Source organism: Eretmochelys imbricata, chromosome 1 (assembly GCF_965152235.1).
Source record: "Eretmochelys imbricata isolate rEreImb1 chromosome 1, rEreImb1.hap1, whole genome shotgun sequence".
NCBI classification, from domain to species: domain Eukaryota; kingdom Metazoa; phylum Chordata; order Testudines; family Cheloniidae; genus Eretmochelys; species Eretmochelys imbricata.
The window spans coordinates 22,313,841-22,340,183 of record NC_135572.1 but is presented as its reverse complement, the minus strand read 5'-3'; the positions used below and the strand labels follow the sequence as shown (position 1 = coordinate 22,340,183).

Sequence of the window (26,343 nt, the reverse complement as noted above, 5' to 3'; positions counted from 1 at the left end):
AAGCCTGCAGCAATTTACCATATCATTACTTACAGTGAGCATTGTTATAGTTATTAAAGCTGAGGAGTTAATGTGGCTAAAATGGGAAAGGGCGGGGCAGGAGGGAGAGTGCACTGAAAGTGTGAAACCTTTTCAAAATAATTTCCTGCTGAGAATTTCAATGAATTTTTGGTGACGAGCTGTGACAGCTAGGCATACCCCACATAACAAGCAAGCTTTATTTGAAAAAAGCTCTTCAAGCATGGTGTTACCTTATACTGTATCCACTTGTGCTGCAGATCCAGCTAAAAATTCCTTTCTCATGCTTCCTTGACAAGCCCGCTTTCTTTTTTCTTGAGAGTAGGTTTTAGCGATTAAGATTAAATCTACTGAGAACCACGGGATGCCACAGATGCTAAGCTCTTCTTAAAAATTCGACTGGACACTTGACAGAAAAGCAAAGCTTACTTTCTGTTTTAGCGGTGCTTTAAGGCACCTGCGGTGATGCTGCATCTAAACTGGAGTGGCCATATTTCAAAAATGAGTGGTCTAAGGGCCCTCTGTGATCTCCATGACATCTTTACTTTGAAGATTCATCAGGACATTCACTGACAGTATGTTGTTAGGAAAAATCTTAGGGAAAGTATCTTAAAGTATTATCAAAGAGGGAGCCTGTGTTGTCTACATTGAGTGATCACGCATATTATAAAATATATGGAAAGTAAAATGAGCTGGACCTGATCTTAATGGATAAAAGGCTAAATCATGGGTTTATCATGCCATTTTAGAAAGGCTTAGTAACCCCTTGTAGAATATCTGTAAAATGTTCCATTTCCAATATTACAGCTAGCTGAATAGCATTACAATATGTATATCCCAAAATCCTTTTTGTCTATTATTTAGTCCAATATTGAACAATTATTCAGGACCACATATTTGCACTGGGCCTGCAGATTGCATTCAAATCTCTTAAGAAATAATAATGACTGTGAAACACTGATAGCACTGGCTAGAACTTGGCATGTTGTACGCAAGTGATGTATAAGCTTCCCCACAAAGCTCTGCCAGTGCACCTCATTCCTGACCACCTAACTGAAATGCATTTTAAGGAGAAGAAATTGAGATGTGATAACAGAAATAGAGTTTTGGGTGGGTTTGATGAGCAGTTCTCTCTCCTCACTCAGATTGAAGCAGCCAGTTATCTGTGTCTACAAGCAGCACTGGCGATAACAAACCCCAGAAGTCTGCTAGGCAGAATAAAATCAGAAAAGTGTTTAAAATAAGCATATTGAACATATTTTACCCCATACACTTGGTGAACAAATTGTACATTTATCTGCAGTAGCTAATAGGGCTGTTGTAAGCCTGAATGCATGTGTGTAAAGTTGCCTGGATTCCTCAGATGAGGGGAGGCTAAAATGCACAGGTTTATATATCATTGCTCTTCAAAAGAATGTCTATGACCACAACTATTTTAAACTTGAAAACAATAACAATCAGTACATAATTCTAAAAGAGGTTCTAAAATTGCTGGCATGAGTATAGTGTGAGAGCAGGTTGGCACACTAGGTTGTGGGTGTGTGCAGGTATAGATACGTGTAATAATAAAGGACTGTTTACCTGATACATTCCAATGGCTACTCCAAATAATTCATTTGCTGTTTTAAATGTGCAGAAAATGTGTGTGCCAAAAATTGCTCATTTAAAATTATTTTGGGATATGAGTAGTAGTTGCTTTTCAGCAGAAAATAATATATTTTAATTTTTTTCTTCTCCTGCATCCTGAGGTGCATAGGGCGTCCACCGTTTTATTCAGAGTTTCAATTTATGTAGTGATGCTGTTGTTTCTTAGGCTGCTTTACTGGAAATTAAAGCATTCAGGTTAAAATTTTCAAAGACTCCTAACTGGTGTAGGAGCGCAAGTCTCATTGAATGTCACTGAGTCTTGGTCTCTGAAGTCTCTTAGGCGCCTTTGAAAATTTTATCTTAATTATTACATTTAAGCTTGATCTTGCTTCTGCAGAAGTCTACGTGAGTTTTTCCATTGATTTTGGCAACTCTTCGTGTACTTTTCTAGCCTGCCTTGTTTTAGCTGACAGCGAATTTTTTCTGGCTGACTCATATACACCTGGAAGTATGGCACTGCTAAGTAAAAAAAAAAAAAAAAAACACCTTTGAGAAGCAAGGAGACGCCACTCGCACACAGCAGCTAAGTTCTGAGGAATTCTAGCAGCGGATAAGTTTTTTGTTTTTCTTTTCCCAGGGTAATTCTGGACTGGGGTTCAGTATTGCTGGAGGAACAGACAACCCTCATATTGGGGACGATCCTGGGATATTTATTACTAAGATTATACCAGGAGGAGCTGCAGCAGAGGATGGAAGACTCAGGTAAAAACTTACTACATGACATGCATTTGGAAACTAAATGTACCATTATTAATTATTTTATAATGCTCAAATGTGTGCTAGGTGTTTCACAGAAGACAGACACATGGGGCTGAATTCTTCTCTTTGCTATGCCTGCACAAGCAGTATAAAGTGGCCAGAGAAGGCTACTGAAGAATTTCCTCTGTGCAGGGGAATTCCCTGCTGGCCTAAAGCTGCCAGAGGTAGCTCTGTCTCTTTCTCTGCATTAGCCATCCCATCTGGTTTGAGAGAGCACTGTGTGGGCAGGACAGGGGCATACCAGTGTGGAGCTCTGCCACGCCTAATCCTTACACGTACACACTTGAGGAACCTTATTCCAGTGGCATAGGTTAAGTCTTTCCCTGCACAGCCCTGACTTGTCATAGCTGGGCAGCACTAAATTTCGGATCCACAACCAGCTGTCTGTAGCTACCCTTTACACTCCCCTTTGGGGACTCCTTACCGTTCCTTGGCTGCAGCGGTGAGGTATGCTTTCTTCCATTTTCAGATGGCCTTTCTTCTCAGATGAGGACCTAACCACAGTGATGTATTCTGTTGCCACCTCCAGGCTAGGTTATTGCTATTGCTCTTGCGGTGAACGCTGCAGCCACATGGAAGCAGCAACATATAGCAGTGTACCTCTTTAAGCAACAACGGACAAAATGAACACGCCATCCCAGTGCTTGTGCTTTCCATTCATTTATGGACTGAATTCAAAGTCCTACTCCTAATCTGCAAGGTGTTCAGTTATCTCCATGAATGCCTCACCATCTGCCAGCCACGAATCGTATGTCTACATTGCAGTTAAAAACCTGTCTCTGGCCCATGCCTGCAGACTTGGGCTTGTGGGGCTCAGATTGCGAGGCTGTTTAATTGCAGTATAGATTTCTGGGCTTGGGCTACAGCCCAAGCTCTGGGACCCTTCCACTTTGCAGGGTCCTAGAGCCCGAGCTGCAGCCTGAGCTCAGAAGTCTACACTGCAATTAAACAGCCCCGCAGCCCAAGCCCTGCCAGTCCAAATCAGCTAGCACAGACCAGCCATGGCTGTTTAATTGCAGTGTAGATATCCTGTTCTCAGCCAGGGGTATGCTTACCCCTGGGGGTATGCAGAGGTCTTCCAGGGGGTACATCAACTCATTTAGATATTTGACTAATTTTACAACAGGCTACATAAAAAGCACTACAAAGTCAGTACAAACTAACATTTCCTACAGGCAATGACTTGTTCTATGCTGCTCTATATACTGTACTATGAAATTAGAGTACAATATTTATATTCCAGTCAATTTATTTTATAATTATATGGTAAAAATGAGAAAGTCAGCAATTTTAAAGTAATAGTATGCTGTGACACTTCTGTATTTTTATGTCTGATGTTGTAAGTAAGCAAGTAGTTTAAGTGAGGTGAAACTTGTGGGAATGCAAGACAAATCAGACTCTTGAAAGGAGTACAGTAGTCTGGAAAGATGGCAAACCACGCCTTAAGACTTCTAATGCATCAGAGGGAAAATGTAGCTGGAAAGGCCCAGGATAAAATTCTCAGGCTGTGTAGCTATAGTGTTCTGAGTGGTAGGGTCTGAGTCGTAAGAATTCCTTGCCAAAGGAGATCAAATGAGCCTAAACCACACTACATTCAAAACATATGGTAGGATGCATCTTTTTTCCAAAGTCTTTTCCTACTAATAAAATAGAACCATGGGAAGCAACTTTTGGATATTTCTTTTGTCATATAAGTAGCTGTGTTCAGCACTATTACTGCTTCTTCTTGTCGTTAATTATTTGTATTATGGTAGCGCTTTGGGGCCATTGTGCTAGGCATTGCAGAAACATAACATAGACCGTCCTGGTTCTGAAGAGCTTACAAGTTACATGTAAGAGGGCAGACAATGAGTGGATATAAGGAACAGGCAGGCGGGAGCACAAGCAGACATTGGCACTTGGAATCATGATAATAGGCACTCAAGATACTTGTTACAGTGCCTAGCATGATTGGGGCCTTCACCTTTAGACACTACCTCACCAGAAATAGTAAGAAATCCAAACAGAATTTATATAGTAGCTGTTGAATTTCCAAACAGATCTACTAGTGAAGATGTTTAACTATTTTAACAGACTGTTTTAGCTATTTAAGCCATTGTAATGGACAGATTCACTAAAATTTTGCTTTAAATAAAGTACTGCCATTTGAAAACAAGTATTTAGTAACTCACTGCTTCGTTAATTAATGACCATGGACTCAACTCATGATTTCTTAGTAATTGTTGTGTTGTAAAATACTTAGAGACATTTTAAATCCACAAAAGGTAGAATACTAGTGCAGCTCTTAATCCATATTAAAACAAAATTGGCAGTATTTCTCTGCAGCTCAACAAAGGTTTAATACTAGAGATATAGTGAGTTAGTAAGACTTAAATAATTTTTTTTATAAAATATACTACGTAATATTTCTAGCATGTTGTGAAAATAAATAGTTCAAATTGAACTATAGTTTTTTAAAAAAATGATAAAAGTGCTATTGGTGTTGTGTTTCTCACTAATTTGGAAGCTTCACTCATTCACAATGGGTCTGCCATCATTAGTGCAAATTATCTAGATGCAACTGTAGTTGCAATTTAATCTGAAGGGCAGGCAAGTGTGCTGCTTTCAGTAAAACTCTGTCCTTCCTCACTGAGAATGATTTTTGAGGCTTGCACATATTTACCTAGGCTTCTGTGGTTTGGAAGGAGGAGGAAAGAATTTCCATTGAAATTGGCTTTATGTAAAATCTGTAAAAACCTGAGCAGTTTTAGAGGAACATTCAGTAGTAGGAATGCTGATACAGATTTTTCAAGGCTCCTCCGTAGCCTCCTAATTAGACTTCAGCAAGTTGCCCAGAGCTCCTTGGTTGTTTCCCACATCAGTTCCCAACAAACTCTTTTATAATTTCATAATCTGTAATAATTTGTATTCACCTTCCAGGCTCTCACATGCATACTGCACCATTATCTTGTCTTGTTTTTAATATAGTTTGCTATAATTTAATTTTTGTATAGTGAAGTGGCAGAGAAACTTCACATGAAGAAGCAAGTTTTCAACTGCAAAAATCTGGGCACAATGTCACAGATTTGTTTTCACATATACTCCATATTCTCCAGGTTCTTGGGGAGGGAGTCGAGGTGGGAACATTTCTTTTATTCCACAGCTCTAGTTTTCACACTACCACTTAGAATTTGAACTATTGCTTTTACTTGTGTAAGAGGATTCCTGATTTATCACCTGCTGTTCATATTCCTCTACTCTGCTCAGCATTACAGTGCTAGTGAATGATGCAGATTCTGTCCATCTTGTATGAAGACCTAAGAGTTACTTCATTAAAGATTTCCTGGGAGCTTTTTGTCCCATCCTCAGAATCCTCCTGTCCTTTCAAGGCATAATTCTGTTTTTCTGTCTGAACTGTAGCAGTAATCTCACTGTAACTTGGACATTCTGGAATGTTAGCGACCATTGCTGATATGTCATTGAAGGGATGAGTTGTCCCATGGTCATCTCAACTGTCCTTTTTGGTACTGACATTTTACACAGCAGTGTGTTTATCAATTGCACCCTCTCTGCAGAAACAAAACAAAAACAACATGCAGGAACAGACAACAATGATGACCATGTGCCAGGTACCCAACAGAAAAACAATTTAGAAAACTCTGAGCAGGAGTTTGTGATCATGGATAGAGAATGAAATATTTGCCTTTTGTCCATATCTACCCCAGATTCTGCCTCCAGGTTTTTTAGATTATATAGCAGAGTTGATTGTGTGCATAGGGAGCTCAATTTGCTATCTGTTCTTAAACCCCAAAAGTCACTTGCACTATTTTTTTTTTAAGTGTAATCAATTTTGTTCTTGATTGATTTGAATAAAGACCACCGGATGGTGGGATTTTGAAAGTGACCTCCAATTTACAGCAAATGATCCTGCAAACTTGTCCGAACCTTGTTTACCTCTATGTATGCGATTAGTCCTATGGACTTCAGTGGGACTACCTGCATATGTAAAATTAAGTACAAATGTAACTGTTTGCAGGACTGGGCCCAAGGTGACTGTTTTTTTTTTATATATATATATATGTACCGGGACACCATTTTAATGACCGTGTACAGTGCTCAATTTAGCTTTGTACTACTCTAGCGCCCTTATCCCAACGGAAACATGTCTTTTAAAAATAAGCAGCCATTTTATATTATATTCATTTTAATAGAATAATCAGTTAACATTGTGCTTTTTTCCTGGGAAAATCCCAAATATTTTACCACTACTATTTTTGCATACACCACCACTGAAATGTAGCTGTCTCTGGAGTTGAGGGTAGCAGTCAAGCAGTGCAAGACACACGCTGCAGCCTCTGGTGCAGAGGATATTTTGCCTAAGGGCATTGGGAAGAGCACCTAATCTTATGAAAGCCTTGGAGTGTTTAACAATGTCCAGAGAGAAAAGACCTCAGTTCTTTATATTTCCTCTGATAGAGGAACTTGTTAATTTCAGGTTGAATTGTATTCTTATGATCTTACTGTACCTTTATAACTATTGTAAAAAAACAAAACAGCCACTAACACTTAATTATTGCCACTGTGCTGGGCATTGTGGCTCTTCAGAACTTCCTGGCAACCACAGGAACAGAACATTCTGCTTGAGAAGCTAGAAGCACAGGTCCTGACCCTTGAATTTAAGGGAGAAATCGCCATTAGTCATTTGTGACCCACAGTGAAGTTCTTCTTCCATCCAGTAGATAGCAGTGTTACACTTACAAGGCAAATACTTCATTGCAATATTGCTACAGAAGTCCTGAGTTTAGACTGTGTACTTGAAGGAATAGAATTTTCAATAACTTATGGTTGAGTGACCTTTTCTTTCCCCCTTATGTTCTTTTGTCACAAAGAAAAAAAAAGAAAAAAAATACCGCAGTCAATTTGCTTGCCTGGATGAAAAAAGGAGCTTAATTTACTATTACTACAGATCTTTTTAATGACTCACTCAGTCTATGGTAATTGAGATTCCTGCTTTACACAAGCAATCAATATTTAACAAACTCATTGTTGTATGTGAAAACTGTGGTGACCAGATTACAGACCCAGCAACCCAGTTCATTGACATGACTTAATCAGCAAAGGCCTCAGAAAAGGAATACTGAAAAGCAGTTCATTAGTGTAAATCATAAACTGAGCTAAGTCCCCACTCCCCCCCCCCCACATTGTGACTGAGCTGTGCAGAATAGGAGTTGAGAACTCTTTTAACAGTAATAAAAATACACACATGAACTAAAGATAAAGCGTAAATTTGTTTTCAGTAGTGATGGACCAAAACTGATCTAAAATAAAAACATAAAAAATAAAATATATATAAAAAATAACCCTTCTGCTTATTGTTGCCAACTTCCACAATTGTGTTGCCAGTCTTGTGCTATTTGATGTTTTTCTTAAAACCCCAGCTGCAGGGGTGATTTGGCTACCTGAGAATCTCAGCTTTCATTTAAGAGAGAAGAGAATATTCAAGCCCTCATGTTTGCCAAGAAAGGCTTGAAAATGTGAACCATATAAAGGGTTAAAACCCAGGAAGCCAAAAAGAGAACGCCAAATGTATTATTTTAAAAACTCTTAAGATTTTTTTTAAGCTAGTCTCATGATTTTGGGGGCCTTATTCATGATTTTTGAATGCTGACTGTTAGTTGTTGTCAAGGTTCCTCCCCCACTCTGAACTCTAGGGTACAGATGTGGGGACCTGCATGAAAACCCCCTAAGCTTACTTTTACCAGCTTAGGTTAAAACTTCCCCAAGGTACAAATTAATTTTATCCTTTGTCCTTGGAATATCCACTGCCACCACCAAACTCTAACTGGGTTTACTGGGAAACGTAGTTTGGACAGGTCTTTCCCCCCAAAATCCTCCCAACCCTTGCACCCCACTTCCTGGGAAAGGTTTGGTAAAAATCCTCACCAATTTGCATAGGTGACCACAGACCCAAACCCTTGGATCTGAGAACAATGAAAAAGCATTCAGTTTTCTTACAAGAAGACTTTTTAATAGAAATAGAAGTAAATAGAAGTAAAAGAATCACCCCTGTAAAATCAGCATGGTAGATACCTTACAGGGTAATTAGATTCAAAACATAGAGAATCTCTCTAGGCAAAACCTTAAGTTACAAAAAAGACACACAGACAGAAATAGTCATTCTATTCAGCACAATTCTTTTCTCAGCCATTTAAAGAAATCATAATCTAACAATACCTAGCTAGATTACTTACTAAAAGTTCTAAGACTCCATTCCTGGTCTATCCCCGGCAAAAGCAGCATATAGACAGACACAGACCCTTTGTTTTTCTCCCTCCTCCCAGCTTTTGAAAGTATCTTGTTTCCTCATTGGTCATTTTGGTCAGGTGCCAGCGAGGTTACCTTTAGCTTCTTAACCCTTTACAGGTGAGAGGATTTTTCCTCTGGCCAGGAGGGATTTTAAAGGGGTTTACCCTTCCCTTTATATTTATGACAGTAGTACTACACAACTTAACATGAGTTTATTTGAAGGAATATGGATTAGATAATATAAATGGTTTGGGTTGTAATTAAAGCCTGAGCTGTACTAGGTTGGTGGTGGGACAGAGTCGGAGAGAAGGAAGTGGTGATACCTAGAGGTACATTCCAGGTGAGGTCCAATGGATGCTGATATGTCTTTTGAAAAGATGTAGCATATACTTCCTACAGTATGCCCTTTGCGTGTGCTACCAGGTGCCCTAGCCACATTTCCCCACTCCCTCCACAAGCATTCTTCCCCTGAGGCAGTTGAGTGCTGTATATATTGTCCTGTGCCCATGGAGCTCTGACAGATGTGTTATAACTGCTGCCTGTGCAGGGGAGCTAGGTTAGGGGATCATCAAAGACTTCTATGTAAGTTGAGTTGCTGTGGAATCATAATAAAATGTAGCCAGACTGGTTTTCTACCCTAGATCTTAAAGCACTTTGATGTGGGAAAACATCATTATAAAGACAGGGAAAGACAGGAAACAAGAACTGAAATGACTTACCAAAGTCAGAGAACAAATCAGTGGTAGACCTGGGAACAGAACCCAGGTCCCCCTGACTTCCAGTCTTGTGCCCCCTTTGGCTCAGCTGGCTGTCAAATAGCAAAGGATTTAAGAAAACAATGTCTGTGTTCTCTGTACACTTCTTAGGCAAACCACTGGTGTGTGTTGGAGGATTATAATTTTACCTATGGATAAGCTGTAGAAGAAAAGGAACTCTGAAGAAATTAAGACCCTATTTTCATGCAAATATATTTAATAATATGAAAGAGAAATACAAAACTGTTTTAGGGAAAGAATTATATCCAATTGGAAAGGAATCTTAACATGTGCTTATATTTGACTTGAAATAGACCACGGGAAGGGCTGGAACTGATTCCAGTGGGATCAAAGCTTGAAGACTTAAATTGAATTAAAAGCATGAAATGTAATACCTCCTTCTACAGCATGGTCATAGAATAACCAGTTGCTTTTTAGTAATGTCCATTTTCAATATTGGATTCACCACTGGGTGATAGTTTGTTCAATTACTAGACAAGTATTTGGGGGCAATGTAGAGCCCTAAGGAGAGTTATTTCAAGTCATATACAAGTTTTTCAGTAACGAGTTGAGAGAGTCTCCAAATGAACTGGGGCTCGTGGCCATGCTTCATCTCTCTCACTGATCAAAGCATAAGAAAAGAGAGAACACACTTCGTGAACTACAGTGCCTCAATCACTGTTCTGTTTTATTCTATATACCATGCTCATCACTATAGTATCTGAGTGCCTTCCAGTAGTGCGTTAAGCAACGTGACTACACATCTGTCAAGTGTTTCTTTCTCTCATTCTCTGTTGGTTATGTAAGTTTTGGTCTTGAATTTAGGACATCAATACCAATATTTAATATGTTATGGCATAAAGCCTTCCCAAGACATTACTAATAATTACAGTACTGCTGCAATACATTGATTCATATCTGCACTATTTACAGACCTCTGACAGTGCCATTAGTTCAGTACATAATTTAGTAGTAAGTTAATCAGGAGACATTCACCCCATTAAACAAAACATGCTTGTTCTGCAGATGTCCATAAATTAGAGCATGAATTATTGACTGCTCTAGCGTGGTTTGTGTTAGGAAGTTTATGAGCTCATTAACTTTGATCATTTTAGATATCTGTGTGTATTTTTTTATGCTGCCGTTAAAGAAAATATATCTTCTACTGATCCAGCTTAGGAAGAGTTTTCAACTTCATAAGGACCAGACCTGGGAAAAATTGAATGTACCATAAATTAGCTGTGTATAATAAGCACAAACTAAAGAGGCTCCATACTCCCTAAGATCTATGCATTATATAATTTCAAACGTTGCTTTAATATAAGCTTATAACTGCACTCACTGAGACTTAAACATTCAGAATTATCACCTCTTCCTCCCCCTGGTCCATGTAAAATACTGTAGGTAAACAGTTTTCCTCTCTGCTATTCTAATCACATCACGCTTCCCACACTGGATCCCTCCACTGGCTTCCTCTCTTTCCATATAGAGTTAGAGCTTCTTATCCTGAGCTATACAGTTTTGCCCATCTCAAGCCTTGTCTGTATTTCTGTTCTCCCATCTGTAAAACTCACATCTTTTGCTTAACATTCCAGTGCCAACTATGTGCCACAATATGGGTTTGATCCAGTTCCTATTAAAGTCAATGGGAGGCTTTCCATTGACTTAAATGGGGCCTTGATCAGGTTTGATATCTGTCATTAACCCACTGTCATTCCAAATTAGGGTTACCAGGCGTCCAGTTTTTGACTGGAATGCCTGGTTTAAAAGGGACCCTGGTGGCTCTCGTCAGAGGTGCAGCAGGGCTGAAACAGGCTCCCTGCTTGCCCTGGCTACATGCGGCTCCTGGAAGCAGCTGGCATGTCCCTGTGGCCTAGGCACAGGGGCAATTAGGGAAGCTCTGTGTGCTGCTTCCGCCCCAATTGCTGGCTCTGCAGCTCCCATTGGGCTGGGAGCCACTTCCAATGGGAGCTGCGGGGGGCAGTGCCTGTGGGCGTCGGCAGCGTGCATTGCGGAGAGTCACCTGGCTACCCCAGTGCCTAGGAGCCAGACATGCCAGCCGCTTCCGGGAGTCACGTGGAGCCAGGGCAGGCAGGGAACCTGCCTTAGCCCCGCTGTGGCACTGACCGAAAGCTGCCTGAGGTAAGCACCGCCTAGCTGGAGCCCAAACCCCCTCCCAAACCCCTGCCCCAGGTGAGAATTCTCTCCCAGAGCCCGCACCCGAAACCCAGCTCTGAGCCCCTCCCTCACCCAAACGTCCTCCCACAGTCTGCACCCTGTACCCCAGCCACCTGCCCCAGCCCTGAACCCACTCCCTGACTCTGAATCCCTCAGCTCCAGCCCAGAGCCCCCTCCTGCACTCCGAACCTCACATCCCCAGCTGGAGCCCTCACCCCCTCCTACACCCCAACCCCCTGCCCCAGCCCAGTGAAGGTGAGTGAGGGTTGGGGAGAGCAAGCAATGGAGGGAAGGGGGATGGAGTGAGTGGAGGGCGGGGCAGGAGTGGGGCCTCTGGGAAGGGGTGGGGCGGGGGGTGTCAAGGGTATTTGGTTTTGTTTTGGTTTTGTGTTGTTAGAAAGTTGGCAACCCTATTCCTAATCCTTTGTGTTGTAGCTATCTAGTGTCAACTCCTAGAGGTATTGATTTCATTTTCCAGTCCCTTGGAAATGCTGACATTTCAACATTTGTTTTCATCCTGAAATGGAAATGTCATTGTTTCTTTATGGAATAGAAATTCAAAAAAAAATTGATTTGGAAATGTCTAAATATTTACATTTTTGATTGAAATTAAACATTTTGACATTTCAAAATAAAAATATTTCATTTTAGTTTATTGAACTGTCCCCAAATACTTAATTTTGAGTCAGTTCAATATTAAACTGGATTTTCCAATAGTGGTACATTGCTTTATGAAAACTGTTGTTTGGGAATATGGTGACCCAGTTCTCCCCTATGGGCCAGGCTCCCTGGCTGGACACCACCTCCAGTAATACAGCCAGAGTCATCAGACTACTGGCTTAGACCTGCTTTGCATTGTGGGATATGTAGTCCTCCAGGGATTCCAGTCCATGGGAGAGTATGGGGATTTAAACTGCGACTCCCACAAGCCAAGGTACTGATAGAGAAATATAGTTAATGCTGTGTTGAGTGGATTAAAAATAAAATAATGTGGGTCAATTTAAAAAAATAAAATATTCCAATTTGGGTCAAATCAACTCAAAATAAAATATTTAATTTAGAATTTCCCCCCAGAAAAAAATTTTTTTTTTTTGGCAAAATAAAAATTTTTTGCAAACTTCATTTTATGGAAAATCATTGACAGAAAAATTTCAACTCGCTTTAGACTGGAGGGGGTTATATAGAACCTGGCTTGGCTTTTCCTCACCCCCTGGGAGGTGAGGGCTCCTGATCCATTTTTTACTGCTAACGGGGTGATGGGCCCCAGGTGCCATGTGGTCAATCTAGGTGTGGTTAGGAAGATCCTGGCTAATCTTTCTCTTCCCCTCTCCCCTAGGAACCAGTGCATAAGGGGTTACAAGGAGAACTCTGGCTCCCTGCCTATCCGGTGGTTGATCTGGGGGCAGGGCGGGGCTGGGAGACTGTAAAATTGCAGGGAAGCAGTTGCAGCAGCTGTAAGGAAGGGTGTGTTGCTGGAAACAGCGCAAGCCTCTGGTGGTTTTTTACCAAGGGCTCTGAGTTGCTTTGCTTTTGTTTTGAATTTTCCTTATGTTAATAAAGAAAACCTCTGTGGACAGGGATTTGAGCTGAACTAAACTTTGGGGTTTTCTTTTACATTGTAAACTGGCATATCTACCCACTGTCTCCTATCCCATCTGCCACCAGAGCAGAGGATGAGATGCAGAGGCAATGTGTCAGACCTGGGGGCTGTTGTCAAAGGAGAAGGCTAGCTTAGCTGTCTTCACACATCATCCGACCCCATTACAGCTTTGGTAGCTTCCCGAAGTTCCCAGAAGAGCTGGCTGGAGTATGACAATTCTGTTTCACAACTTTTTAGATTTTTTTTGTTCTGCATTGAAACAAAAACAAAGAAAAGCTATAGAACGTTTTCATGAAAAGGAATTGTGTTGAAACATCCATTTTCAGATTAGAAACATCAAATTTTTGATTTGTGTCTCTCTGTCCAGTCAGAAGTGACTGGTGAGTATGCCCTGGACCCAAGCAGCCTTCCCACTGAAAATTTTGCCTCAATCTGAAACATTATGGGTTCAATGTCAAGAAAAGGTCTGATCACATCTAGCTCCCAGTTCAGTGTGAATTTGATGGTGGCATGAGCCCAGATGTTTATGTTCAGTTTTTATTTTGGCAGGCTGAAAAATTTCACTGAGTGATGCAAGTGAGAGAAGGGAAATAATGATTTTTTTTAAACAGTTTAATTCCAGCTAAATCAGACTAAAATTTCATGGGACCAGAAAAAAAAAAGGGGCATTTCTCTAGCCAGAGGGCTTTCTCACTGCTGAATTTCAAAGGCTTGTTACAAATAACGAAGGTGTATTTAAAAAAAAGAAGAAGAAAAAGTCACAGGAATGTTATATAAAGGAAAGGGTTACATTGAAAGATCACTACCTCTTCACCCTCCATAACTTTCAAAGACGTTCTCTGCCAATTTCTACCACTGCTTCTTCACCACAATTAAACACATCAACATAATTTGGAGTTCAGACACATTATAGGCACATTATACCCTATTTATCTATTTCATCCAATAGTACTGGAAGGGTTAACACACCTATCTCAGCAACATGTGTTTAGTACCATCTCCCTGCAAATTACAATAATAGTCTGAGATTGCTGCAACAGCAGAATGGTGCTATAATGCCAAACCCAAATTGTTGTTTCATCAGCATTTCTGTGCACTGCTATTGCAATTACAAGTATTAAATAGCTCAATAATCACTTGTGTGGGGGAAAAGGCTTCCTCGATTATGTAGCTGGGAAATCAGCAGGTCTTTACAGAGACTATTGTTAGTGAAAAATATTACACATCTGGTACCATATAAAACAGTCGTAGTGCTGTTTCCCTCTCAGGGTGTTCAGAACGCTTGGCATCCTTTCCATTTTTTCCACTTTCCACCAAGTATGAGAATGATAGTTTGGTTTAACTTGAGTCTTCATTCAAAGTTCAAACCAAAACAAATCCCGTTTTGCGAGACAAAATTCTGTTTTAAAAAAGGTTTTTATTTTTAGTCACTTTGTTACTTCCCAGGTCTAACCAGAAGTGGAAGTGCCAAAATACTAAGAGATAGGTGGTTTCTGTATTATTGCTCCTGCTATCAGAAATCTCATCTGTGGTTTGGGCAAGTGTCTGTTCAGACAAGTGTCTGAACTTGGGGAGTTCAGCGAAGCCAAACAGAACCAACTTTTGCTATTACCAATTCCTTCACCCAGTTTTCTTCCATATTTACTGTAAATGTTAGAGGGCGGGGGGGGGGGGGGTGTTGAAATTTAGTGAAACATGGCATAAAAGTCATTGATATGAAAATCATGTCACATATAGTTCCCTTTTGCTCTGACATGCTGCTTGCTAGTCTGCCATGTCATACACCAAAAGCAAAGCTTTTTAGTTCACTAATTTGCATGGTTCTAGAAGCAGTGGGCCCTGCTGCTCAGTTTAAGTATACAACCTATTGTTGATGCACTTGAGATGACAGAGTTGAGTACAGACGAACCCAATCTTTGTCCTTTTTATTGTATTTATTAGTTTGGAATATCTTGTCTTGATCAATCCACCACTGAAGGGAATATTTTCTACATTGGTGCAGTACTCGTAGTTCCGACCTCAGCTTGCTACTGATCTTTGGCAAGACTTTCATTCCTCTGTGCTTAAGTTTCCCCATTGTAAAATGGGTATAGTGATCATCATCTCCTGTGCCTTGTGGGGCTGTTGTGCAGCTTGCTTCATTAGTGTTTGCAAAGCACTTTGAGAGCCCAAAGATTAAAGATGCTTGTAAATATACCACAAGTGCACAACAGCTTTCTGGGTTTTCTGTTGAAACTGGTTTTCCTGCACAAACATGTATGTGTTTCAGATATCCTAGTTGGAAGGATTTTATCTAAGGAGCCTGTGTTACATCTGGTAGCTGCAACACATCCTTATCAAAGACAAGTTTCCTTTCTCTCCCTCAGATGGACCCAGAGGGTATGTCTGTACTGCAATTAAAAAACCCACGGCTGGTCTGCGTCAGCTGACTTGGGCTTGGGCTGCGGGGCTGTTTAATTGCAAGGTAGACTTCCAGGCTTGTTCTGGAGCTCGGGCTCTAGGACCCTGTGAGTGGGAGGGTCCCAGACCTTGGGCTGCAGCCTGAGTTGCAACATCTACACCATAGTTAAACAGCCCTGTCGCTGGAGCCCAAGTCAGCTGGCAGAGGCCAGCCGCGGGTGTCTAATTGCAGTGTAGACATACGCAGAGAAACCAGACCAAGATACTAGGCCCTGAGGCCATTCCCTCTGCACAGGGAGTAACAGCAGCAGCCGCAAGGAACTGGGGGGAGGACTTCGCAACCCCTAATATCCTTGAATTTCCTTCCTCAAAGCAGCTAGCAGCAGATGCATCTGAAGGCAAAGGGGGTAAGTCAGGGCCTTCCAACCCTCTCTGCCCTGTACCACACCCAGAGAGATTTACCCAGAGCACTTTAGCCCTTTCCCCACCCTCTACCAGCAGCAGCAGCAGCTAGGAGGAGCTTCACAGTCCCTTAGCACCATGTTCACACAGCTCATACTTAACAGGATTTCTTTTTTCTCGTTTTCCATCTCACCACTGCTAATTGGTCCGTTTATCCCAACCCCCTCCTGCCACTGCAACCCACAGCTACCTAATCCTTCTGCTCTTCTTTCTAGGTCCCCAGAGCACCCCTCTAGCCTTTGGGCTAGAGGTGAGGGGTGTTTTTTGTGAACAGAGGCGTTCTTCCTGGCCAGCACTAGAGGCTCTTGTCTCCTCTGGCTGCCAAAGCCATCTATATAAGACTCCCCCTGACCCAATACCTGTGCAGGGAGTGAATGTGCTAGGGGCCAAGAAGGGAGAGAGACTTGATGAGTTCCTGTATTTTAGGGCAAGGGGATGGGCGAAGAAGCATAGATGGGAGAGAGAGATGGGAGCTGGAGGAGGGGGAGTTAGAGGACAGACAAGGGAAATGGAAAAGAGGGTGGGGAGGGTTATAGAGAGTGAAGCTGAAGAGAAATGGAGAAAGGGAGCAGCTCATTTTACAGACAAAATGGGGTTGGGAACTGTCCCTGCATTGGTTGCAGGGGAAACAGGGATTGTCATCTGCACCTGAAGAGGTGGAAATAAAATGACTACAGATAAGTACACAAGTTCACAGAAATTGTGCAGAGTTTTGTAACCTAAAACAATTATTTAAACAGATCTTCATTAGAGTGACATGGACCAGGCCAGCCTGAGTGCTAGTCACCATCCTGATCATGTTGCTTGGCTGCCATATCCCTTTCACTCATGCTTTGTCTGTGTTTCTGCTTTCTCAACTGTGAGCTTTTTGGGGCTGGGACTGTGTTGTGTTCTGTGTTTGGAGTGTGTTCAGCATATCTTGGGTATTATAGCAGCATTAATAAATAATAAAATAATAATAATGAATACTTAATTTTAAAAGGCTGGGAATGGGTGGATGAGTGACCATGTATTTGTCCAGTGTCCACACTCCTGTCCAGAAAATCTTTAGACCTGATTCTCCTCATACTTACACATGTTCTACCCTGGCTTAACTCCACTAATTTAAACACAATTACTCTTGATTTAGGAGGCAGGAGACTCAGGATTTATAAGCCCAGATTTACATTTCATAGGTAGTAAAAGTTCTTTGATTTGGCATTTGCACTAGTGGATCTAACAAAGGGAAGAATTTATCTCTAAAGTGGCAATATTAACTGTACTTTTGTATGTGTGTTACAGCCATAACATTTCTTGGACATAATGGTATATATTAAGCGTTCTTTGTCTATTGGGGGGATTTTTAAAAAAAGAATAAAGTGACATGAAAGATTATAAAACATGTACAATATGTACCTCTGTATGTATCATAATGATCCATACTAGTATATTAGTTAATGATCATATCAGATTCTTAATATATACTTAACAAGAACATAAGAACGGCCATACTGGGTCAGACCAATGGTCCATCCAGCCCCACATCCTGTCTTCCAACTGTGACCGGTGCCAGATGCTTCAGAGAGAATGAACAGAACAGGGCAATTTATCAAGTGATCCATCCCCCTGTCATATAGTCCCAGCTTCTGGTAGTCAAAAGTTTAGGAATACCTGAAGCATGGGGTTGCATCCCTGACAATCTTGGCTAATAGTTGTTGATGGACCTATCTTCCATGAACTTATCTAATGGTTTTTTGAACTAGGCAAAGTCATTCTATGAAGCACTATATGGTTTGGGAGAGTTTGCTTCCCTCCACATGTGTTACTGTGTCCGGTGATATCAGCTGAATTGTCTGATCTTGATATTTCCTTGATTTAAACAGGAGGTTATGGATGGCAGGACTTCCTCTGTGAAGACCTTAAAGTTTCCCCTGTTCTTATCCGCTAGAGCCTGAAATCCTTTTTGGTGCAAGGCACTTCTGCTTTCCTGGGCTCATATTTAGGGAAGGGAGTGGTGAGGAATTTTGATTTAAAAAAACAACAATTAACAAGGATCCTGCGGTGTAGGCACTGAAGTGAGTCGGAGGGAGGTTGGATTTTCACCCACGAATGTATGGCTGTTGGGGAGAACTACTCAGGTTTGTATGGAATTTTCAGCTGTCTTAATCTAGTGGATATTGGTAGCCTGCACCTAAGAGTTCAGGATGAATGCCGTTTAAATAATCCTAAATAAGTAACATACTTAATGTCATATAGCTGTATTAAGAAACATCTGAAAGTTATATAGCTTGGATAGAAATACAAATGACAGGTTATTGTGTATGTAGATTAGTAGTTTTGAAACATTAATCACTCAAAGGTTCAGATTTCAGCTAAAATGATGAGTATCAAAATCAGTTAGAGAACGGTTCAGACTAATTGCTTGCCAAATTTTTGAAATGAATAATTTAAAAGCATGCAAGTGCAAATAATACATTAAACATGAGTAAATTTCAAAAAGTCAGGAGTACAAAAGTGGCCATTTTTAAAAATTAAGTTTTTCCTTAAAAAAAAGAATTTCCTAAGGGTCCCTCTCCTATGAGAGTCTCTCAAAAGGTGCCAACTTCAGCACCTCATAAGAACCCATTGCCTCACAGGATCAGGCCTGAAAGGATTTTAAGACCCCAAATATATATTGAAGTGTACAAAAGTAACAGAGGGAGCAATTACTTTTACCATACTGGTGTACCATCAATTAATATTTTACAAAGAATGCTTGATAAACATTAATCTTCCAAACATCCCTGAGAAGCTCTCTTCACAGACAGGAAAACTAGGATAGACAGATCCCAGGGACTTTTCCTGGGGCACAGGCAGTAGCAGCATCACAGACTGAAGGAGCTTCTAACTCCTTCCTGCATTCAGGCCATCATTAGAATGTGCCTTTCCCTCATGCACTGAAACTAGCCTTATACAGAGATGTATGTCATAGTCCATAAAGACCAGACAGCATAAAGACCAGTTCTGTTGCTGCTGCTTTGGCTTGATGGGTTAGCCAGAATTCACAGCCTGGCAGGATTATTTCTGTTAGGAAGAGCAAATGGTGATATGAGTCAAGTAATATTGTTTATTTACAAAAGAAAGCATACAGAAGCCTGTCCCGCTGTAACGTGTACAAACAAACAGCTGTAGGCAATTTCCTTCCTCAGAAATCCCTGAGTCTGCCATTCCAGTGAGCTCTGGGCTTAAGAAGCCCTGTCTCTCAACTTCCTCTGAGAATCACACTCTTTCTCCTAATGACAGGTTTCAGAGTAACAGCCGTGTTAGTCTGTATTCGCAAAAAGAAAAGGAGTACTTGTGGCACCTTAGAGACTAACCAATTTCTTTGAGCATGAGCTTTCGTGAGCTACAGCTCACTTCATCGGATGCATACCGTGGAAACTGCAGCAGACTTTATATATACACAGAGAATATGAAACAATACCTCCTCCCACCCCACTGTCCTGCTGGTAATAGCTTATCTAAAGGGATCATCAGGTTAGGCCATTTCCAGCACAAATCCAGGTTTTCTCACCCTCCACCCCCCCACACAAATTCACTCTCCTGCTGGTGATAGCCCATCCAAAGTGACATCTCTTTACACAATGTTGGGCTATCACCAGCAGGAGAGTGAATTTGTGTGGGGGGGGTGGAGGGTGAGAAAACCTGGATTTGTGCTGGAAATGGCCTAACCTGATGATCACTTTAGATAAGCTATTACCAGCAGGACAGTGGGGTGGGAGGAGGTATTGTTTCATATTCTCTGTGTATATATAAAGTCTGCTGCAGTTTCCACGGTATGCATCCGATGAAGTGAGCTGTAGCTCACGAAAGCTCATGCTCAAATAAATTGGTTAGTCTCTAAGGTGCCACAAGTACTCCTTTTCTTTTTACTCTTTCTCCTGTCTTTCTTCCTCCAGACCCAGCCTGAAACCAATATCCTACCCCCAGAATTGGCAAGCAGGGAAACCCCTAAGTCACACAGCTTATCTCTCACCTGCCATGCAGACTAGAGTTTCAAGCAATAGCCCACATTGTCCGCAGCTGCTTTTACTGCATAAAAGGACTTGATTACTCCTTTGGTTGAGGCTGAAAGAAAGTGCTTGGTACATTCATTTGCGTTTATTAAGTCTGTGGAGTCTTTCGATGCAAGACTCACCATTCAATATAGCACTATAATGGACATCCTGAGACAAACAATTGGTACGTAAACATTATCACATAAATGCAGAATAATAAGTATGAAGACAAACCTACAAGGCTAAAACTTGATGAACTTGCAATTTTTGTGTCACATCATCTATGGATTGTTGCTCAGAAGGTTAATAGGAGGGTAACCCTAGCTTTATTCTAGGAAGCTCTTAGAGCCAGGCTAGAATTAAAAAATGATCAAAGTTGTTTTAAAATTGAAAGAAATTGCTCTCCTGTTGAGGCTTTGTCTGTTAACTCGGTGCCTAGAGTGAAGTTTTACAGCTGAATTTAAAACCTCTAAAAAGAAGAGAAATGCTGACACATCCTGCACTGTGCTGTATGAACAGGAATACGTTATAATTTCTGGATTTATTTTCTTGTCACAGTTAAGGAGCTGCAGGGGTTTTTCCATTCCTAATTATATAGTACAATGTGTTGCTGTTTCCATCTTACAAATAATAAGTAGAAAATTAAAGTCACAAATGCTGTATGAAACTGACAGATATGATTGAAATATTGGTGGGGGGGTAAGAGCAAGTATACTATTAAAAATATCAATAAGCAAATGCAATAATAGCAATAGGCAACGAACTGGTAACTTCCTATGAAAGCTGCATAACCATGTTACATCAGTCTCAGATTCCAGCAAGCTTCCACCATAATAGATTATTCAATCAAAGAAGTGGTTAAGGTATATACAGGTAAATTCACATTATCCAAGCTGCATCAAATTGTGGCTTGTCCAAATTCAGAAATCTCCCCAGAAATCAGAATTCCAGTATGTCCCTTGAGAGATCTGGATAATTGGTGTTTACCTATATTCTGGAAGGAAAGCATAGCTTTAATTCCACATATAAGGTGCCTATTCTATTTTTTGCCTGTAAGTCCCATTAATATTAAGATTATTCCTTCAAGGGGCCCACCAGTCTGAAGTCTTGCCTGCTGCTGACTACAATGAGCAGGTAGTTCTGTCCCCTACCAGAGTACTAGGCTTCTGGAGCCCAGAAGAAGTTCTCCTATGTGCATCCCAACATCTTATGCAGCCCCATTCAGCTGCTTCCCTTTTGGTGACACAGGGCTTCTGTTGCGGATCCTGCAGCTGTGGTGGTGTGGGGAACCAGAACAGTGAACAGCGTGCTGCAGTAGTGCAAAGGGAGCCTGGTTCATTGTGTAGCAGTCCCCTTCTGCCCGTTTGACCTCAGGGACCTTTGATCTGACCCAAGAGAGCAAAGGGAAGCTCATCAGCAGATGGCCAGTCCCAGGACAGGATACAATGTCCACAGCACAGACCAAAAGCAAAGTGCAGTCAGTTGTAGGGACCAAGTGACCCTGCTTTCCTTCTAGCTAAACCAGTACTGGGTCACCATCCTCAATTCCACATTTGAGGTGTCTAGATGTGGGGAAGCTTTACATTCCCCTGCAAGCTTCATGGAAATTCATCTCAGTCTGTGGGTGCAGGGAGAAATGTTTTGCCAACTGGTAACCTCAGCTTCCAGAAAATTCTGACAAGGGTGAATGCTCCCCAGAGAAGAACCATTATTATTTATTTATTTGTATTGCAATAGCACCTAATGGTCTCAACTGAGTTTGAGCCCCATTGGGCTGGGCACAGAACAAACAGAGTAAAAGACAACCCCCTGCCCTTGAGATCTTACAATCTAAATAAATAAGACAAAAGGTGAGAGAAGGGGACTGTTTTAATCCTACATTTTACAGCTTGGGAACTGGGGTACAAAAATTCTAGGTGATTTGGCCAAGGACACACAAAGTCTGTGAAAGAGCAGGGAATTAAGTCCCACTCCAGTACCTGAACCACAAGATCACTTTTCCCCTCTAAATATTATGTTGTATTAAGTTAGTCACACCACCCAAAAAAAAAAAAAAATCCAGATCATGAGGGAAGATTTCAAAGTGTCTACAGGCATACACTACTCTGTTTATAATCCTAATTATTCAGTTGTCTTGGGAGAACAATCTGTTCTGTTTTTTAAATTGTTAGAAAGCTTGGACTGGATTTGCTACTTCATAAACTGCCTTCTGTTTAGCATCTGGGTTTCTGATATTTTATGTGTTCTAGCAATATCTATTCACTTATTTATATCAATCTCACCACCCTGATTTATCAGCAGCTTGCAGACTTTCAGTGAATTTGGCATACAAGTTTGTCATGTCCTGAATCATTTTGTCCATGTTAGCAAATGCCCAATTTTTAGCAAGCACATTTAACCCACAAATTCTTCTATGGGGTGACTTTGACCTTCATTAAAAAATGTGCAACCAGTGGGCTAGTTTTTTGGGTGACACATTCACCAAACATATTGTGATATGCTCTTGGTATTCTTTCACTTCAGCTGACAGACCAAGCCAAATATGGTAAATGAATTCCAAAACTTCTCAGCTTGGGGCTGATTCTCATTTACACTAAAGCCCCTTTAAATTACTCTGGCAGTGAAAGATGGCTCTAACATGGATATAGATGTATTTTTCTCCCCCCTGTTTTAAGTCCACTTTATATTTCCAGAGCAGTATACAAGGGCCTTAGTGTAAATGGGAATCGGTTCTATGTGTTGGAGCATGTGTCTAGCAAATGTAGATTCTGTTGGTGGCTCAGATAATATGTTTACTGGGGCCATATCTGTACCTAGGCAGACAACATGTCCAAGGCATAAGCATATAGCCCGTGTCTGTACCTCTATATACTTCAGCAGGAGTGTGGTTTTGAGGGCTGCACTATAGAGTTGGTAAGTCAGAGATGTATGTTGAGAGGGGTTTTAGGCTACATCCCTGCTTTACTCCTCATTCTTCCTTGAGGTCAGTAAGGTTTTGCTTGTGTTTTAAAAAAAAAAGAGAGAGACAGAAACACTTGCATATTGAAACCAAGAATTACATTTTTCCCTAGACAGTGTAATGTAAATACCCCAGAATACAAGAGTATGCAGCTACCCAAGCAGAGTTTAGAAAGGATCTAATATACCCTACCCTCATTATACCTATTGCTGCACGTGTCCCCCACAAAAAATTGAGCAAAGTACAGTAACTTTTTGAAATTTTGTTGGGTTACTTAAGAAAGAGAATAATTAAATCATTCAGTCCCATTCATTTATCTCCTACATGCTTCTGCCTCAGGTGGCCAGACTGGCCAGTCCTGGATCATTTATATTGGAGATTTATTTTCATGAGAGTTGTTTATATTTGTGTATGTTATCAATCTCAATATATTGCCAGAAGCACTTGCAAAAAATGTGGTATGATTTTAAAGTGAGAGTGTAAAATGAGTCCCCTAATCTTCAGTCTCATGTTATTCTTAAATTGTGCTCTGGAGAGCATTAGAAGAATGAAACCATCAACCTAATGATACATTGAGAGTGAGAAATTTAAATGTATCTGGTTGCAAAAGAATTAAAACATAGAATAATTTAAAAATGTGATAAAGGCTGTGTTTTTAGTGGTTGTGACCAGTATGAATTGTTTCCTATCTAGTAGTTAATGATTTACACAATATTTCTCCCTTAGATAATAGTAATATTGTATTGATTTTTAAGCTTTGACTAAAGAATAAATAGTCTGTATCAATTCCAGTTCAGAAAAAGACCACTATGAGGCTCTCCATTAAATGCTGACTGCATTGCAGTGGGAACCACACTAACTGTACTTGTCTGAAGCAGGCCTGACCAACACCCAGACTTCAGCGCGGCAATGTGTTGATGCTAGTATTTGTGGTCTGTTGTGACTCTTTGAGACCTCCCTATTCTATAGAGCCCAGCAGAGGTTCATTTAAGCTCTGGTAAAACACTTCCCCTTGTATTGTTGGTTGCTTTGGGGTGTTCTAATCTTGGCCTCGTGGGCTCTGTCTTTTGGTGCTCCACACTGCCCATTTTGAGCCAGAGTAGTTGTCATAAATATAAAGGGAAGGGTAAATACCTTTAAAATCCCTCCTGGCCAGAGGAAAAACCCTTTAACCTGTAAAGGGTTAAGAAGCTAGGATAACCTTGCTGGCACCTGACCAAAATGACCAATGAGGAGACAAGATACTTTCAAAGCTGGAGGTGGGGGGGCTCCTTGTTGTTAAGCACATACTTAAATGCTTTGTTGAATTGAGATCTAGGAGGAAAAAGCTGGGGCATTCTCTCTTCAAGGAAACTGTAGTGCCAAAAAGATATCTTATATTCAGGGTATTTAACAGTGAGGCATATTATCTTCTGAATTATGAGAACATATTTTTAAAGACCATCTGCTATTGTTCTGCATGAATCCATGGTGCCTGCAGTCTCTGAAATATTTCTAATTGTGCATTGCTTTTACTGAAAAAAAATCTTCTCTTTAGAGAATAATTTTGGCAGAAGCTTCTTGAATCTGTAGCTTGTGCTGTTAGATTGTTAGGTCTTAGTAATTAAAGTTATACATGTTTAAGAACTCTCAAATATTCTTTTGTCTAGAATTTCTTATGAATTCATTATTGTAAAAGAATATTAGCAATAATTTAGGGAAAAGATTCACTTTTGCTTTCTTTCTAGGTCAGTACTTCTGAAAAACAATAACTTTATGAACTGGTGTTTATTGAGGAAGTATCATAAAAGAGAGAATTATTTCCCTCTTCTATAACTGTGGCAGTAATAGTTTAAAATATCGTGTATTAGGAAACAACTTTAATGTTCAGTAATTTGTCTATGATGTCTTGTTGTGGAAACAAGGAATGACTTTTTGAACAATTCCTTCCAAACTGGAATTTTTGTGGTGGAATTAGTGTAGGTCAAACTCTATGACCTTATTTTGTTTGGTTGGACCTGTGTGTTTCTGTCTTAGATTAGGTTGTATATTCATTGTTGGCTCAATATGTATACTCTGCCTCGTACTTTGACCTTCACATCTATAAAATGCATAGCCACATAAAGGCATGTAGGAAGGTTTTAGCTTTGTGCCGTACAGATTTCCTGTATGGTCATGAGTAATATGAACATTTCAGTAAGGCTGGGAGAATACTTTGGAGACCAATTCACGATGACTGACATTAATTGTGACTCTAAATAATCAGAGTTAAAGCTCAACATCCTGGACTCTGTATACCATACTTGCAAATTGAAACTAACCAAATTTTTGCTAAGGTGCTGCTTGTTGTTGTTGTTAACGTTTATATAGCTGTAGAATCTAAAGGCTACAAGTAAGTTGGGCTTCATTGTGCTAGATACTGCACAATCATAAATGATGAAAAGTATTTGTCATCCTAGCAAACTCCCATCCCATTTGTGTGTTCGTGTACACACAAATATCCAAAGCATTGGCCCTGAAAAACCTTCTGTAAAAATTTGATTAAAAAGATATTAAAAGAACATCTATTCCATGTTGTGTGGTGGTGTTTCAACTTTCACACTTTTCTCTATCATATCCTCTGCTCGTCTCATTTGTGATTTAGTTGCTTCTTTTTATCTTCCAGCCTCCATAAATTGCCAGTGTTTGAAAACACATTCAGTGTTATGTTCATATTTTTATTTTATTTAACATCTATTCTTTCATAACAGAAATCTCATAAACTTGTCTTTACAACATAGAGGTAAACTTAGTATCACACAAATACACAGTTATAAAGTGACGTATGGAGTCTCTAAACTGTATTAAAGAGACCTGCTACTAATCACTTTCTTGAGCCTTATGATACTGATCACATATTGTGATTGATCATTTTCTCCGCTTCCTCTTCCTCTTCTGGTGGAATCTCCTTCCTTGGAAGTTTTTAAGGTCAGGCTTGACAAAGCCCTGGCTGGGATGATTTAACTGGGAATTGGTCCTGCTTCGAGCAGGGGGTTGGACTAGATGACCTTCAGGGGTCCCTTCCAACCCTGATATTCTATGATTCTATGATTCTATGATTCTATCTTGTCAGTTGATAGTCTTTCACTATCTGATGTTTAGGACCAATCATCTGTTTTTCTTACATATTCATGCTTAACCTGTTTGTGAGTTGTTATATCAAAACTCTGTGCAATATTAAGCTTTTTTCCTTTTTTCCTTCTATCTCTTTTCCTTATTTTAATATCTCAGTTTTGAGTTTAATTT

General features: G+C 40.4%; 1 protein-coding gene across 7 annotated transcripts in view; it reads left to right on the top strand.

The window, feature by feature from the left end:
• Window positions 1-26,343, top strand: part of DLG2 (discs large MAGUK scaffold protein 2) — a 1,498,860-nt gene that overhangs the window by 1,033,652 nt on the left and 438,865 nt on the right. For all 7 annotated transcript variants that reach the window (XM_077807758.1, XM_077807786.1, XM_077807801.1 and 4 more), the window contains one exon: window positions 2,243-2,367. In XM_077807758.1, the coding sequence (XP_077663884.1) occupies window positions 2,243-2,367 (125 nt within the window). The remainder of the gene's footprint in view (window positions 1-2,242; window positions 2,368-26,343) is intronic.